This window comes from Diceros bicornis, chromosome 20 (genome assembly GCF_020826845.1).
Source record: "Diceros bicornis minor isolate mBicDic1 chromosome 20, mDicBic1.mat.cur, whole genome shotgun sequence".
NCBI classification, from domain to species: Eukaryota; Metazoa; Chordata; class Mammalia; order Perissodactyla; family Rhinocerotidae; genus Diceros; species Diceros bicornis.
The window spans coordinates 33,542,511-33,558,911 of record NC_080759.1 but is presented as its reverse complement, the minus strand read 5'-3'; the positions used below and the strand labels follow the sequence as shown (position 1 = coordinate 33,558,911).

The following is a 16,401-nucleotide window of genomic DNA, read 5'->3' as shown; positions in this document are numbered from 1 at the left end:
ACTGGCAATTTGTAAATCAATGACAAAAATGCTGCCATTATAGAGCAAGAGCTTCCATAGGTTTCTTTAAAAGACAAACAGGAACAACAAAAAAATTCCCTTTCAATCAACACTCTTTCTTTCTCTTTCTGCTTCTCTAAGACCCCTTGCTCAGTCCCTAGCTTTCCCTGCCTCGCTCCCCCCTCACACCCACTTCTCGCGAACTTTTCAGTTTTCTCAACAGGGTCCCACTGTCACCTCTGGTCCTTCGGAGCCCACTGCGCCTGCGCACATTCCGGTCTTACCTGCCAGCAGGGGGCAGGCCACGATTTTCTGTCCTCCGCTGCTGGGATCTGGCACCCCTCTTTTCCGAGCCTTTCGTCTAGCTCCGGCCTGGTTACGCTTCCTTAGCAACGGGTTGCCCTTGGCAACAAGAAGACGCGGGCCGGCGGGCTTGGTTTCCCGCGCATTCCTCGCACCTGCTAGCGGTAGGAGGCACAGGCCGAACCATGTCGGAGATCCTGTGCCAGTGGCTCAACCAGGAGTTGAAGGTGTCCCAGACCGTGAGTGAGTGACAAGCCCGGGGCCGAGCGGGCGAGGGGCGAGCAGGGCGCGGCGCCCTGAATGCGGCGCGCTGATGCAACGTGGCAGGGAAGGCGGGAGCTGAGCAGATGGGGCGCCTGCAGGGCCTGGCAGCGCCCAGCCAACGTCCTGCGCCCCGCTGCAGCTCACCCCAGGCTTCACAGGGCTCCTCCCATCCCCACTCTGCAGCTCCGAAGTTACCCTTTATCACGGTGGGCCCACCCCCGCAGTTTCTGAACTACTGTGTGGTTCTAAGCAATCAGGGTTTAGGGAGAGCTCCTTGCTCCTATAGAGAGAGGAATTTGCTGGACTCCGTAGCCTGGCCCTGACATTGCCCCCTTCACATCTTCAGAAACATGGTGTGCTGACAAGCCAATGAAATAGGAAATCGTCAAGTCAGCTACCATACTGCTAGATGTGTGCCCCTGGACAAGTTACAATACCTTCTCTGAGTATTTCCTCCAATATAAAGTAGATCCAAACATACTTTCCATACCTAACTGCATAGCAGGAGAGGGTGTGTGTGAAATGAGTTAATGAAGAAGTTAACATTTACAAATTTTGACAATTTTGGCTCAAAATTTACAAACATTAGCTATTTCTGACCACTGTTGACTCTTGCCCACAGCTGACCTTATTCACTGACCTAATTTTATTCCAGCCATGAACTTGCCACCCAAAGTTTCTAAATCCCACAACCAGAGAGGCAATTTTACATGCTGGGAACTTCTATGACAGCCCAGTAATTCCACCACAGCATTATACTCTCTCTCAACTTCTTTCCATTGTTTCTTCAATAGAAGTTCATTTCCCAGCTGGTATGGTTTTTGCTCAAGGCAAGAGGTTTTCAGTCCAAATCATTTCAGTCTGTTTTCCCAGAAGCACCCTTGTGTAATGACAACTTGCCGCCCGAGGGGTAATAGTGCTAACTCAACCTTGGGTCATCCACAGACCTTGCTAGACTAGTAGTGTTTCTGCAGTGTGAAGCATTTATTATCAGCATTAGGATCTTTAACATTGGAGCCCCTCTAGTTGCATTTCTTGAGGCATAAACCCTGGACTCTTTCTTTGCCAAACCACCAACCACACACTCCCTGGGAACTACAGTAAATTCTTTCCCAGGATTCTATGATCATCGCATTGTGTCTCTGACCCTTTCTCACCTAAAATATGATGCCGATCTCAGGACAACATTTAGCAGTTTTCTTTTCTTATCCCTCTCTCACCTTATGAGCCGAAATGCAGTATCACACTCTTAAGTCATACTCTTCCAAAGAAAAGCAGTTACAGATTGCTAAGTTTAATTTGGTTCCTTTACTTGATTAGTAAATCACACCCTTTGCTTAAGTCCTCAGGACTCTATTGTGTATTGAAACCCCTTTGAGAAATGTAAATAAAATTAATAAGAAACATAAAAACAGTAGTATGCCATTATAATTTTAATCAGTTTTTGGAATTTTGGTTTTGAGAGGAGGAAGAAAAATTACTTCATTCTGTGAAAATGAAAAGACTGGAGACTTTTTAAGTAAGAATTTTAACAACGTAAACTATGAATGGAAAATTCCCTATGTCTGCTTCCCTGAAGTGTAAATCTGGAAGCTGTTAGAAGAGACAGCTGCAGTATTCTGCATCTCATTCACTAGTAATACATGTTCATTTCTTGATCTCAACTGCTAAGAAGAGTCTAAAGAGAGAGACAGTCCCTGAGGTAACCAAATTCCATATTGTAAAAGGCTTTTCAGACTATAGGAAACACTCAACTGCATTTGGAAATAAGCAAGATAGGATCTGTACACCCAAGGAAGCACACTGCCAGATGTTGATTCCCATCATTAAATAAGCCATTCTTTCTGTGGTGTACAGTGGAAGGCTTTGAATGGTTTATAGAAACTATCATGGAACCCCTGGGAAAGTAATTTGTCAATTTCTGGATAAGGGTCGTATTAAGAGCAAGGACTTGGAGGCCAGACTGCCTGGGTTGAAATCACTTATCCACCACTTACTATCTAGTGACCTTGGGCAAGTTATTTACCTAAATTTCATCATACTCAAAGTAGGAGCAATAATAATACTTCATCGAATTGTGTCAAGGTTAGATGAGATAATAAATGTAAGCATTTAGACTAGTACTTGTGACATAGTAAATGCTAAATTTCACTTTTTGGAAACTATCATACAAAAATGAAATCACCAATACGTAAGGATATTTGAACAAGGATGTTTATTGCTGCGTGGATTGTAGGGTCAAAAAGAAAAAATTGGAAACAATCTGAATTTTCTTCAAAGTGGAATACTTGGATAAATGATGCTGTATCCATGCTATGGATTGTTATGCAGTTATTAGAAGGACTGAATTAGTTGCTATAACTTTTGACCTAAAGGATATTCCTGTATTTTTGTCAAGTGAAAAACATCTTATAGCTTATAAGTTTAGCTTATTTTGACTAGCATAATTTCATTTTTGGACCAACTAGAAAGTACACACAGACACACAAAGATACACGTATACGAATATGTATATTTGTTTATATGAGCGTAGAGAAATGTGTGGAGAGACATATACTGGACTGTTGACAAATGCATGAATCTTCATATTGTGGTTTGTGTAAGCACAGAGAAAACCGTGACAGGATATAAACCAGTGTATTGGTATTGGTTACCCCGGGGAAGGAAAAGATTGCTGGCTTTTCTTTATACATCTGTGTTATTTGGTTTGTTGCTTGTATTGCCTTCATAATTTGGAAAATTCAATATAGCATAACAAATAAAATAATTAAAAAAGAAGATCAAACTTCACATAAAAAATAGGAGAAAAAAAGGTTTAACAGTTTAGTTGAAATATAATAAGCATTGCATAATAAAATATTGTGAGGGGTTACATAAAAGTTATTTTCTCAAATGAAGTTTATAAATGAAAGGATAATAATAATAAAATTTATCCCTTATTGAGCACGTAGGCACTTACACCAGACCCTGTGCTAAGCCTTTTACACAGGTTTTCTTATTTAATCCTAAAAAAAGAACCCTAAAAGACATTGTCTCAGATGGATAGATGAGTAAAAGAGGCTGAGAGAGCTTGGTAATTTGTTCAGGATCACACAGCTAGTAGCTTCTGAAAGCTTCTGAAATTACAATATGTGTGTATTCTTTCATTGCAGCAAATCTCTGAGTAAGGTTAATTAATACATCCCAAGATTATAGGTTGCATGATGTGTAAAAAAATTTAAATAGATAAATTGTGAGTTTTAAGAGACAGTCTATGTTCCTTGTTAATTTTTTTTTTATAAGTAGGTTTTCATAGGTGGAAAATTTTGTCCTTTTATATTAAATCTTAGTATTTTGTTTTAGAGAGTGATATTTTCTACTATTTTTCCCAAATTTTAGGGGCGTTCTTTATTTGGGTCCCCTTGTGCACTAAGTATACTTTGTTGATTAGGTCTTATGTTCAGATCTTTTCAGAAGTATCAAATTTTATTTTAAGAAAAGAATAGAGATCTCAAAATATTCTATTGAATATTTATTATACACATTTTATAATGTATTCTGGTGACCTTTTATTAGCCTGTGACCTTACCATATCATAGAGTCATATAACTTGAGATATGAAAAAAAATCTTAGACATCATTTAATTCTTCTTTGGCATATGAGGTTATTAAATCAGATATGTTTGGAGATTTGTTTAGAGTTATACAGTTAAGTAGTGGCAAGTTAGCAGTACATTGTGGGTCTGTTGACTTTTAGTTCATTCCTATTTTAACCTGGTGTCATTAAATCACACATATTCTCATACTTCAGTCCCCAGTGTCCTTAGGAAATATATTGCTTCTCATGTAATGCAACAGATTTTGATATTTCCTGGCTAGCTCAGCAGCATTTTCCTAAATTAAAACTTGAATTCTGTTGACTAGAAATTGAGATAGCACATCCAGTGGCAGAAGGCTGCTGTGTAAATCAATGTCAAATTTTAAGATATGAAGTCTCAAGAAAAGAATGCCACTCAGTATTTTAATCATTAAAGAAGTTTATAATAATAAGATAGATATTTTATTTCAGATAGTAAATATTGAGAATTATGATGAAGTCTTCAAAGGAGAAAATTGTGAAGGCTGATCATCCTATTCTTATACTGGAGGAAAAGAAATTGTTGATGTCCTCCAGTCAAAGACCACAGGAACACCTGTAGTTGAATAAAATTGGGTTTATTGACTTGTTGCAACATACGGGGAACTGTGGGGCATCTCAGTAAGAGGGTGTTAGAAAGGACTTATAGCATTTGGGCTTATGTTAGCTGTTTTTTGAGGAGGGTTCAAGGAAGCGGTGCTTTGCTCTGAATTCAGTCCTGTCAAGAGTATAGGCAAATCTGTGATTGGGTATCTTAATAAATCTTATCAAGGAAGTAGAGGAGAATAAAGCAAGGCAAAGCCATGATTGGTAAAAAAGTAGCAACTACTCATATTGGCCAGAACGGGGGGATGTTTGGTCATTTTTGTGTTTTGGACAATATTGTTTTTGTCTGAGTACGTGCATGATTACACAGGGATTTTGTTTTTGTCTTGATCTATCAGGGTCACAGAGTGGCCTTGTCTGATGTTGGTGTGCTGTGAAATTGATTATGTTCAGCAGGAGAATGCCAAGGCCTAGCTGTGAGCGCCAGGCCAGTCTCTAGGAACACCAAGGCCCAAGGTGGCCAGTCCAGTTCCCAGCCATCAGCAGCTGCTCTTCTCTCTCTCACATGGAAGTAAATTTGCTTGGTTTTTAAATGTGGTTCATAAAGCAGGCTAGATCTTTGCTCTTCTAGTAAAGGAGGAGCGAAAGCCACTGAGCATAGAATGTGTAGGTCTACAGACCCTTATGTACAATTCCAAAATCCAAATACCGCTACTCAATTGGTGGCAAAATTGACCAGAAATGCTGTGATGCTATGTTTAGTCTTTATTTCTCCCACCGAAATATTTTGCTGTAGAAATCCACTGTGTTTGATTACATGTGCTTCTGATGGGAGTGTTATAGCTTATCTGGCCCAAAGAGTGGACCTCTATTTAAATTAAGGGCAATGTTAAATATTTGCTGACTATTGAATTACTTTTTAAATAAGGATGTTTGTACTATAGTCATTGAGGATCTATTATTAAGCTTTTGAATTGTGTAATTAACATGACCTGTTGTCTTAAATTAGGAGGCAGTAATAATAACAATAAAAATTGTCACTGAGCACTTAACTATATGCCAGGAATTGTGCTAAGCACTTTACATGCAATATCTCATTTAATTCTCAAGCCAACTCTTATGCGTTAGATCCCGTCACTCTCCCTCTTTTAAGGACGAGAAACAGACTATATAATTGCCGAAAGTCCAGTGGCTTATACACGGTCAAGGAGTCAAACCCAGAGAATCTTTCTCCAGAGCCTGTGCTCTCCTCACTGCCATTTTGGAACGTAGAAGGCTTATCTCCTTTATGTGCTTTCTCCAGCTAGCTCAGGGCCATTTTGGTGGGGAAGCACGTGGACCATTTCATCCACTGACCCAGCCCCATATAGACCTTTCACAAAGTCCCCCATCAAAGATTTTAGCAAAAGAAACTTAAATGATGGGGATCAGACATGTGGCTTGGAAGATTGGAGGCATGGTTGAGCTGTTGCTGAACAACCTTATCCCAGATGTAGATCATCTTAGGGCTCAGGATGAAGATCATCAGTGGGCTCCAATGGTTCATTTATTTCTCAAAGTCTTCATTGTTCCTTGTCCTGGAAAACCCGCCCTCTCCTTTCCCACAGGGAATTCCGATTGTTAGTGCAAATTAACTTATAGAGGTGGTTGTTGTGAAATTAGTCATGGTATTCAGAAACATTTAGTGGGAAAAAAAGTATGATAAAGCAAAGGGAAAACAATAAGCTTTCTTTTTCTTTTTCTTTTCTTCTTATTGTTTCTCTCCCATGCCCCTCTCCCTTCCTCTTTCTCTCTCTCTCTGGCTTCTTATCTGTCTTCTCATACTTTTTAAACCATATTTTCCTAGCTCATATACTTTTTCTTCATCTTTTTCTTTTCTTATCTAATTTCTTGCATGTATTCTTCTTTTTATTCTCTTTTATTTTTTCTACATCTTTTTCCTTCGTTGCTTTTGTCATTTGCTGTAGTTCTTCACTCATGATTCTCTTTTCTGTTCTTGTAGCGCATAGTAAATCTGAAGGGTCCTGTACGTACAAAACTGCAAACAGATGTTCTTGTACTTGGTTATTTGTACTAAACTACTTGACATAGAAATAATGTGTTTACTGTTCTTCTTTGACCTTTATGTCCATAAATGCCTCTTTTTATCCATTTCAGAATTGCCTTATTAATATGTTATGCCATTTCAAAGGAAGTGGATTATGATTTTTTCTTTTTTTAGTGATCTTTTCATAGCAAACAGTTTGCTACAGATTGTTTGCTTGCTACATTGAGCATGATGGAATAGGATACAATTATTCCCCAGTTATTGCCAGGCTAAACTTCAGGCATTCAGTTAACGTGAACAATAGGCATAGTGCAAAATCCAGAGGGAGGGAGAAGGGGAATGAGACCACTTGAAGGTGACATAGCAATAGCTCCTGAACGCAAAGCAATAGTCTTTAGACTGTTAATAGAAATCCATAGTCTGACAATGGCTATATGTCCAACGCCTCTTCAGAAAACTAAGAAGAGAATAGGGATGGGCTAGAGAAGAGAGAAGGGGAAAAAGCAGAAAGAAGGAAGCAACAGACAGAAGAGGTGCAAGGCACAACCAGAGCAGCCCAGATGGCACAGTGAAGACAGCAGTAGAAGCAAAGACCAGGGAACAGCATTGGTGGCCAGCAGTGGTGGGTCTCTGATGAAAGGAGAAAGCTGCAGTGACTCGAGAGGAGAAGGACACCTCTGCCCTTTGGAGGCAGAAGGAGCCATTTGGATTTCAGTTGCTTCAAAGACAACTACTGTATGATGCTGTTACTGAACACAAACTCAAGTTCGTTTACCCACCATGCGAGAGGGGCCAAAAAAAAAACCCCCAAAACAAATGCCGGGCTTGTGGCAAGGAAAGGAGCTTTTATTATTGAATGGCAGGCAGACGAGGAGATGGGAGTTAAAACTCAGATGCACCTCCTCGAAGGGAAAAAGGTAGGAGTTTTTTTATTTGGGGTTTTAGGTAGGGGAGGGGGAGCATGTGGCCTTGTTGGTTGGTGCCTTCCCACCAGCCTGCGTGTGGCCTTCTGAGGCTGAATCTTGACGTCAGGACCTTGAATTCCTGGGAGAGATAGCTCACTCATATACTAAGGAGGGACAGTTTTGAACCATGGTTGATTATGTTGAGTATGCACAGCTCTCAATCAGCAAAACTTATCTTAAAGATTTTTGCTCTAGGAAAGATTTTTTAACTTCTTCGTTCTTGGTTTCAATGCTGGAAGACAGAGTCAATAAATTCTAATGCTAGACAGTTGCAAAACTCGACCTGAGTAAATGGAATCAATGGGAATAGTCGACATCTTTTTAAACTACTTTTTATTATTATATTGATTCAACTTAAGAATTGGGGTATTATTAAGAGTATAAAATATTTTGAGAACAAGTATTAGGAAAGCTTTGGGCAAAATTATGGGCTTGTGTCAGATGTGCAAGAGTCTTATTCTTATGGTAATATGTAGTCTTCTGAGTAAGGCCTGGCCTTTATGGAACGACTCGCCTCACCCCAAGGCAACCACACATCAAGCATCAGTTCTATAAATCCAACATTTCTTCATACTCAATTAGGCACCTTATTCTTAGTCAAATAGAGAAAAGAGAACAATCTGGTATGAATGAGTTTGTGATACTGCAATGATATATAGTATTTTGACTGCTATTGCCTAAAGGACTCTGATAGAAACATATTACAGATTTCTGGAGGATTTTGAAATCATTTGAGACATGATGGCTTTTTCTTATGATAATATAATTTAATATATATAATTTATTTTCTGTATCAATTTTGTATATCATCCTTGAGTACCATGTAACTGTATATTTTTCACTTCATAAGAAAAATACAAGTAACCCAAAACTAAAGACATTTTTAAATAAAGCAAATTCTATTTAACACAAATTTTTTTTCTCTACTTATCATTATGTGCTTACTATGTGGCAGGTGATTCTCATATATTACCTCTAATCTTTAAAATAGCTATCCAAGATATAGATATGGTTATCTCTGCTCTAGAGATAAAAAGCTCAGAAAATACACAGCTAGTAAGGAGCAGGGTCAAGATTTCAACATAGATGTCTCTTGCTCCTAAGCCTGTTTTCCTCTGGGCTATCTCCATCATTGCACAGAAAACTAGACCAGAGCAACCCCCCTGAACCACCAAGGAAAAGCTTGATTATGTTCAGTAGGCTTTATTTAAGAAAGTGCAGATGATTTTTGTAAAATTTCCATCATAAAAGGATTAAAATTAAGTCTTAATGTTTAAAGAAGTTAAATTGCACATCACTTGGCCAGAATATGCTATCATCATCCATAGGTTGTATTGATAACTAAGGTATTAGAGTATAGTTTTAGAAAATATATTGAAGGTTTGTTTTTAGATCTAAAGTTATAAATTTTATTGGTTGTGTTTTGTTTAATTTCATCAGAACTTGTCTTTTCTTTCAAAATTTCAAATGTCATCAAATATCAATTTATATTTATTCAGGGATCTTTATAAGACATCTGGTATTAAACTTCAATCTTTTTATTTGGCTAATAAAAGATTTACTAGAGGTATTTTCATGGCATATTGAGTTCCAGTTTAGGGAGTTTTACTCTATGTATACATAATGAAAATATATAAGCTCTATATGCAACATTATGTACTTTTAATCTTAATATACTTACTAATCTCTATGTTTTAAAATTTAGGTCCCAAGTCATTTGCAAAGGCATTTTCCAGTGGCTATCTAATTGGAGAAGTTCTGCACAAGTTTGAACTTCAGGATGATTTTTCAGAATTTTCAGACAGCAGGTTGGTGAAATTATTCCTTACTTTAAAAAAGGTCAATTCTTTTGACATTTGTGTGGTTTTAGCCTCCAAAGTTAACTTTAAAGAATCATGAATCACAAGATCTCTTCCAAACCTAAACCAACCAGGCACATCATTGGTATGGAAATTGTTGCTTCCTCACATATACATGCCTCATTGTCCAAGGAGTATAGAGAGAGAAAGTTATAGTTGCAGCAAGACCTCATTTCTAAGTGGGACCCATTTAATATCTTCTATATTCCTGCAATCTTAGGCCAGATTACTTCCTATTTTGTTAATTGGTTCTGCTTTCTTTTAAGTGAAGAAGTGAAACAGCATACAGTGTCCTGGCCAATTAATATTTTTCTTTGTGTTTTAAAAGTATAAAATAGAACTTAACTAATAGTAAAAAAAAAAATCCATAATATTTTTTAGCAGCTATATTGAGATATAATTCACATACCATCATTCACCATTTTAAAGCTTAAAATTCATTGGTTTTAAGTATATTTACATATTTAGTATATTCACAACCATCACCATTATCTAAACACCCAGCCCCTAATCCCCACTAATCTATTTTCTATCTCTACGGATTTGTCGCTTCTACACATTTCGTGTCAATGGAATCCTACAATATGTGACATTTTGTGACTGGCTTCTTCTACTTAGGATACTGTTCATCTATATTGTAGCATATATTAGTACTTCTTCATTCCTATTTATTTGCTCCATAATATCAACTGGATATACCACATTTTGTTTATGAATTTATAAATTGATGGGTATTAGTTGTTTCCGCTTCTGTGTTTGTGTGTTTTTACATGGGAAATGTTTTCACTCTTCTTGTGTAAATACCTAGGAGTGGAATTGCTGGGTTATGTGATCTATGTTTACATTTTGAGGAACATCCAAACTGTTTTTCAAAGTGCCTGTATCATTTACATTCACATTAGTAATGTATGAAGGTTTCAGTTTTTCCACATGCTTTTGTCAACACTTGCTATTGGTTGTCTTTTTTTTTTTTTTCCTTTTGGTGAGGAAGATTAGCCCTGAGCTAACATCCATTGCCAATCCTCTTCTTTTTGTTGAGGAAGAATGGCCCTGGGCTAACATCTGTGACCCTCTTCCTCTACTTTATATGTGGGATGCCTGCCACAGCATGGCTTGGTAAGCAGTGCGTAGGTCTGTGCCTGGGATCCGAACCTGTGAACCCTTGGCCACTGAAGCAGAGCATGTGAACTCAACCACTACGCCACCGGGCCAGCCCCCTGTCTTTTTGATTATAGCCATCCTAGTGAGTATGAAGTAGTATCTCATGTGATTTGGATTTACATTTCCCTAATGACTAATGATGTACATCTTTTTCTGTCATTTGTGTAGCTTCATTGATGAAATGTTATTCAAATCCTTTATTTTCTTTTAAATATTATTTTTTAAAGCAGTTTTAGATTCACAGCAAAACTGAGAGGAAGGTACAGAGATTTCCCATTAACTTCCTACCCCCACACATCCAGAGCCTCCTCCGTTATCAATATCCCCCACCAGCGTGGTACGTTTATTATGACTGATGAACCTATAAGGACACATCATCATCACTCAAGTGAATAGTTTACATTAGAGTTCACTCTTGGTGTTGTACATTCTATGGGTTTGGACAAATGTATAAATGACATGTATCCACCGTTATAGTATCATACACAGTATTTTCACTGCTCCCAAATCATCCGTGCTCCACCTGTTCATCTTTCCTTCACTCCAACCCTTGGCAACCACTGATCTTTTTACTGTCTCCATAGTTTTGCCTTTTCTAGAATGTCATGTAGTTGGAACCATACAGTATGTAGCCTTTTGAGATTAGCTTCTTTCACTTAGTGATATGTATTTACGTTTCCTCCATGTCTTTTCATGGCTTGATAGCTCATTTCTTCATAGTAGTGAATAATATTCTATTGGCTGGGTGTGCCACAGTTTATCCATTCACCTATGAAGGACTTGTTGGCTGCTTTCAAGTTTTGACGATCATGAATAAAGCTGCTATAAACATCCATGTGCAGGTTTTTGTGTGGACATGTTTTCAACTCCTTTGGATAAGTACCAAGGAGCACTATTGCTGGATTGTGAGGTTCTATGCCTATTTTAAAATTGGGTTATTTGTCTTTTTATTGTTGAGTTATATTATTTATATATTCTGGAGAAAAATCCCTTATCAGATAAATAATTTGCAAATATTTTTTCTCATTTTATGGGTTGTCTTTTTACTTTCTTAATGATGTCCTTTGAGGCACAAATTTTTCATTTTGATGAGTTCCAATTTATCTATTTTTATTATTTATTTTTTATTTATATTTTTTAAATTAAATTATTGAGGTCACATTTATTTATAACTGTGTAAATTTCAGGTGTATACCATTATATTTCAGCTTCTCTATAGACTGTATTGTGTTCACCACAAAAAGTCTAGTTTCCATCCATCACCATACATGTGTGCCCTTTTACCCCTTTTGCTCTCCTCACATCCCCTTCCCTTCTGGTAACCACCAACCTGTTCTCCTTATCTATGTGTCTGTTTATCTTCCACATATGAGTGAAATCATATGGTATTTGTCTTTCTCCATCTGAATAGTTTCGATCAGCAAAATACCCTCAAGGTCCATCTGTGTTGTTACAAATGGCATGGTTTCATCTTTTTCATGGCTGAATAGCACTCCATTGTATATATGTACCACATCTTCTTTATCCATTCATCCATTGATGGGCACTTGTGTTGCCTCTAAGTCTTGGCTATTGTGAATAATACTGCAATGAACATAAGAGTGCATATATCTTTTTGAATTAGTGTTTTCATGTTCTTTAGATAAATACCCAGAAGTAGAATAGTTGGATCATATGGTATTTCTATTTTTAATTTTTTGAGAAATCTCCATGTGGTTTTCCACAGTGCCTGCACCAGTTTGCATTCCCACCAGCAGTGTATGAGGGTTCCCTTTTCTCCACATCCTCTCCAGCACTTGTTATTTCTTGTCTTTTTAATAATAGCCATTCTGATGGGTGTGAGGTGATATCTCATTGTAGTTTTGATTTTCATTCCCCTAATAATTAATGATGTTGAACATGTTTTCATGTGCCTTTTGGTCATCTGTATGTCTTCTTTGGAAAAATGTCTGTTCATATCCTCTGCCCATTTTTTGATCGAGTTATTAGTTTTTTTGTTGTTAAGTTGTATGAGTTCTTTATATATTTTGGAAATTAACCCCTTATTGGATATATGAATTGCAAATATTTTCTGCCAGTTGGTGGACTGTCTTTTCATTTTGTTGATGGTTTCCTTTGCCTTGTAGAAGATTTTTAGTTTGACGTAGTCCCATTTTTTAATTTTTTGTTTTGTTTCCCTTACCTGAGGAGACATGGTATTCAAAAAGATACTGCTAAGACTGATATCAAAGAGTGCACTGCATATGTTTTTTTCTAGGATTTTTATGGTTTCAAGTCTTACATTCAAGTCTTTAATCCATTTTGAGTTAATTTAGGCAAGAAAAAGAAATAAAAGGAATCCAAATTTGAAAGGAAGAAGTAAAACTTTCACTATTTGAAGATGACATGATTCTATACCTAGAAAACCCTGAAGAATACATCAAAAAACTATTAGAGGGCTGGCCCTGTGGCTTAGTGGTTAAGTGCACGCGCTCCGCTACTGGCGGCCTGGGTACGGATCCCGGGTGCGCACTGATGCACCGCTTCTCCGGCCATGCTGAGACCGCGTCCCACATACAGCAACTAGAAGGATGTGCAACTATGACATACAACTATCTACTGGGGCTTTGGGGGTAAAAAAAAAAGGAGGAGGATTGGCAATAGATGTTAGCTCAGAGCCAGTCTTCCTCAGCAAAAAGAGGAGGATTAGCATGGATGTTAGCTCAGGGTTGATCTTCCTCACAAAAAACCCCCCCCCCAAAAAAAAAACTATTAGAGATAATTAACAAATACAGTAAAATTGCAGGGTACAAAATCAACATACAAAAATCAGTTGCATTTCTATGTACTAACAACGAACTAGCAGAAAGAGAAATCAAGCATACAATCCTATTTAAAATCAAAACAAAAAGAATAAAATACCTAGGAATAAATTTAACCACAGTGGTGAAAGACCTATACACTGAAAACTATAAGAAATTATTGAAATAAATTGAAGAAGACATAAAGAAATGGAAAGATATTCCGTGCTCATGGATCGGAAAAATAAACATGGTTAAACTGTCCATATTATCTAAAACAATTTACAGATTCAATACAATCTCAATCAGAATCCTAATGTCATTTTTCATGAAAATAGAACAAAGAATCCTAAAATTTATAGGGAATGACAAAAGACCTTGTATAGCCAAAGCAATCCTGAGAAAAAGGAGCAAAGATGGAGGTATCACACTCCCTGAATTCAAAATATAGTAAAAATCTATAGTAATCAAAACAGCATGGTACTGGCAGAAAAACACACACAGATCAACGGAACAGAATTGAGAGCCTAGAAATAAACCCACATGTCTATGGAGAGCTGAATTTTGACAAAGGCACCAAGAACATACAATGGAGAAAGGAAAGTCTCTTCAATAAACGCTGTTGGGAAAACTGGACAGCCACATGCAAAAAGAATGAAAATAGACCATTATCTCATACTATACACAAAAATTAACTCAAAATGGATTAAAGACTTGAATGTATTTTTCTTTTGTCCCTTGTGCTTTTAATGTTACAGGCGTACCTCGGAGATATTGTGGGTTTTGTTCCAGAGAACCACAATAAAGTCAAATATCACAATAAAGCAAGTCATACGAATTTTTTGATTTACCAGTGCATATAAAAGTTACGTTTACACTATACTGTAGTCTATTAAGTGTGCAATAACATTATGTCTAGAAAAACAATGTACATACTTTAATTAAAAAACACTTTATTGCTAAAGAATGCTAACCATCGTCTGAGCCTTCAGCGAGGCATAATCTTTTGCTGGTGGAATGGCTTATAAAAAACACAGTATCTGCGAGGCACAATAAAGCAAAGCACAATAAAATGAGGTATGCTTGCATTTGGGGGTATAAGAAAACACTGCCCACTTCAGGGTCAGAAAGATTTACTCCTATTTGTTTTCCCTAAAAGTTTTATAGTTTTAGCTCTTACATTTAGATCTGTGACCCATTTTGTTTTAAAATTTTCTATTTGTGAGGTAGGAATCCAACATTAATATTTTCACGTGGATATTAGTTTTATTAGTGCCATTTGTTGTAAAGCCTACTCTTTCCCCATTGAGTGATCTTGGCACGCTTGTCAAAAATCAATTGACCATAGATTTAAGGATTAATTTCTAGATTCTCAATTCTGTTCCATTGATTTATACGTCTATCATTATGCCAGCACCATACTATATTGATTACTATAGTTTAGGAGTAAGTGTAAAAATTGGGAAGTGTAAGTCCTTTATCTTTGTTCTTTTTCAAATTTATATTTGGTATCCTGGGTCCTTTTGCATTGCCATTGAATTTTAGGATCAGCTGATCATTGCTGCAAAAAATGCAGCTGCGATTTTGATAGGGATTGCATTGAATTTGCATTTGGGGAATATTGCCATCTTGCTGATATTACGTCTTCTAATCCATGAACATGGGATGCCTTTCACTTTCTTTGATCTTCTTTAATGTTGTTCAATAATGTTTTATAGTACTGTGTGTGTAAGTCTTTCTGTTCTTTTGTTAAATTTATTCCTAAATATTTTATATTTTTGAAAGTATTGTAAATTATTTTCTTTATTTCATTTTTAATTTTTTTGTTTCTAATGTATAAAATACTATTAATTTTTGTGTATTACTTTGTATTCTGCCATCTCGCTAAACTTTTTTTTTAGGTTTAAGAGTTTTTTTGAGAATTCTTTAGGATTTTCTGTATATAAATCATGTCATCTGTGAGTAGAGAGAGTTTTATTTCTCTATAGAAAATAGAGAAATTGGAAATAATCAAAATTAAACCTTTTGTACTTCAAAGGACACCATTAAGAAAGTAAAAAGACAAATGACATAATGGGAAATATACTTGCAAATTGTTTATCTGATAAGGGACATTTCCCCAGAGTATATAAGTGACACAACCCAACAATAAAAAGACAAATCACTCAATTTAAAAACAGTCAAAGGATTTGAATTTACTTTTCAATCTGAACCTTTTATTTCTTTACTTTCCCAGTTGTCCAGGCTAGAACTTCCAGAACAATGTTGAAAAAAAGTGGCAAGAGCAAACGTTCTTGTCTTATTCCTGATCTTATGGGAAAAACATTTAGTCTTTTCACCATGTAGCCCTGAGTTTTTGCATATGCCCTTTATCATGTGAGGAAGTTTCTGCTATTCATGGTTTGAGTGTTTTTATCATGAAACGGTGTTAGATTTTTTTCAAATGTTTTTTCTGCTTCAATTAATATGATCATATAGTTTCTATCCTTTATTTTATTAATATGATGTGTTACATTGATTGGTTTTCAGTTGTTAAACTAACCTTGCATTCCTGAGGTATATCACACTTGGTCATGGTATATAATCCTTTTTACTTGTTGCTGAATTTTGCTTTCAACTATTTTGTTGAGGATTTTTCCTCAAAAATATTCATAAGGAATATTGATCTGTACTTTTAGTTTAGTTTAGTTTTACAATTATTGCTTCAAGCAATTGCCTTTTAAATTAGATAGGAGAATAAAGAGTTACAAGCAAAAATATATTTTTACTGTCTTTTATATTTTCCTGTATCTTTATTTCTTCATATGGATTTAAGTTACTGTTTAGTGTCTTTTTGTTTCAGCCTTAAAGACTTCCTTTA

At 36.5% G+C, this 16,401-nt stretch overlaps 1 protein-coding gene across 1 annotated transcript in view; it reads left to right on the top strand.

The window, feature by feature from the left end:
- The first annotated feature begins 452 nt into the window (after positions 1-452).
- The window catches only part of SPEF2 (sperm flagellar 2), a 178,991-nt gene continuing 163,042 nt past the window's right edge, over positions 453-16,401 (top strand). Inside the window, exons 1-2 of the mRNA XM_058564248.1 lie at positions 453-546; positions 9,447-9,549. Of these exons, the coding sequence (XP_058420231.1) occupies positions 489-546; positions 9,447-9,549 (161 nt within the window). The 5' untranslated portion in view covers positions 453-488. The remainder of the gene's footprint in view (positions 547-9,446; positions 9,550-16,401) is intronic.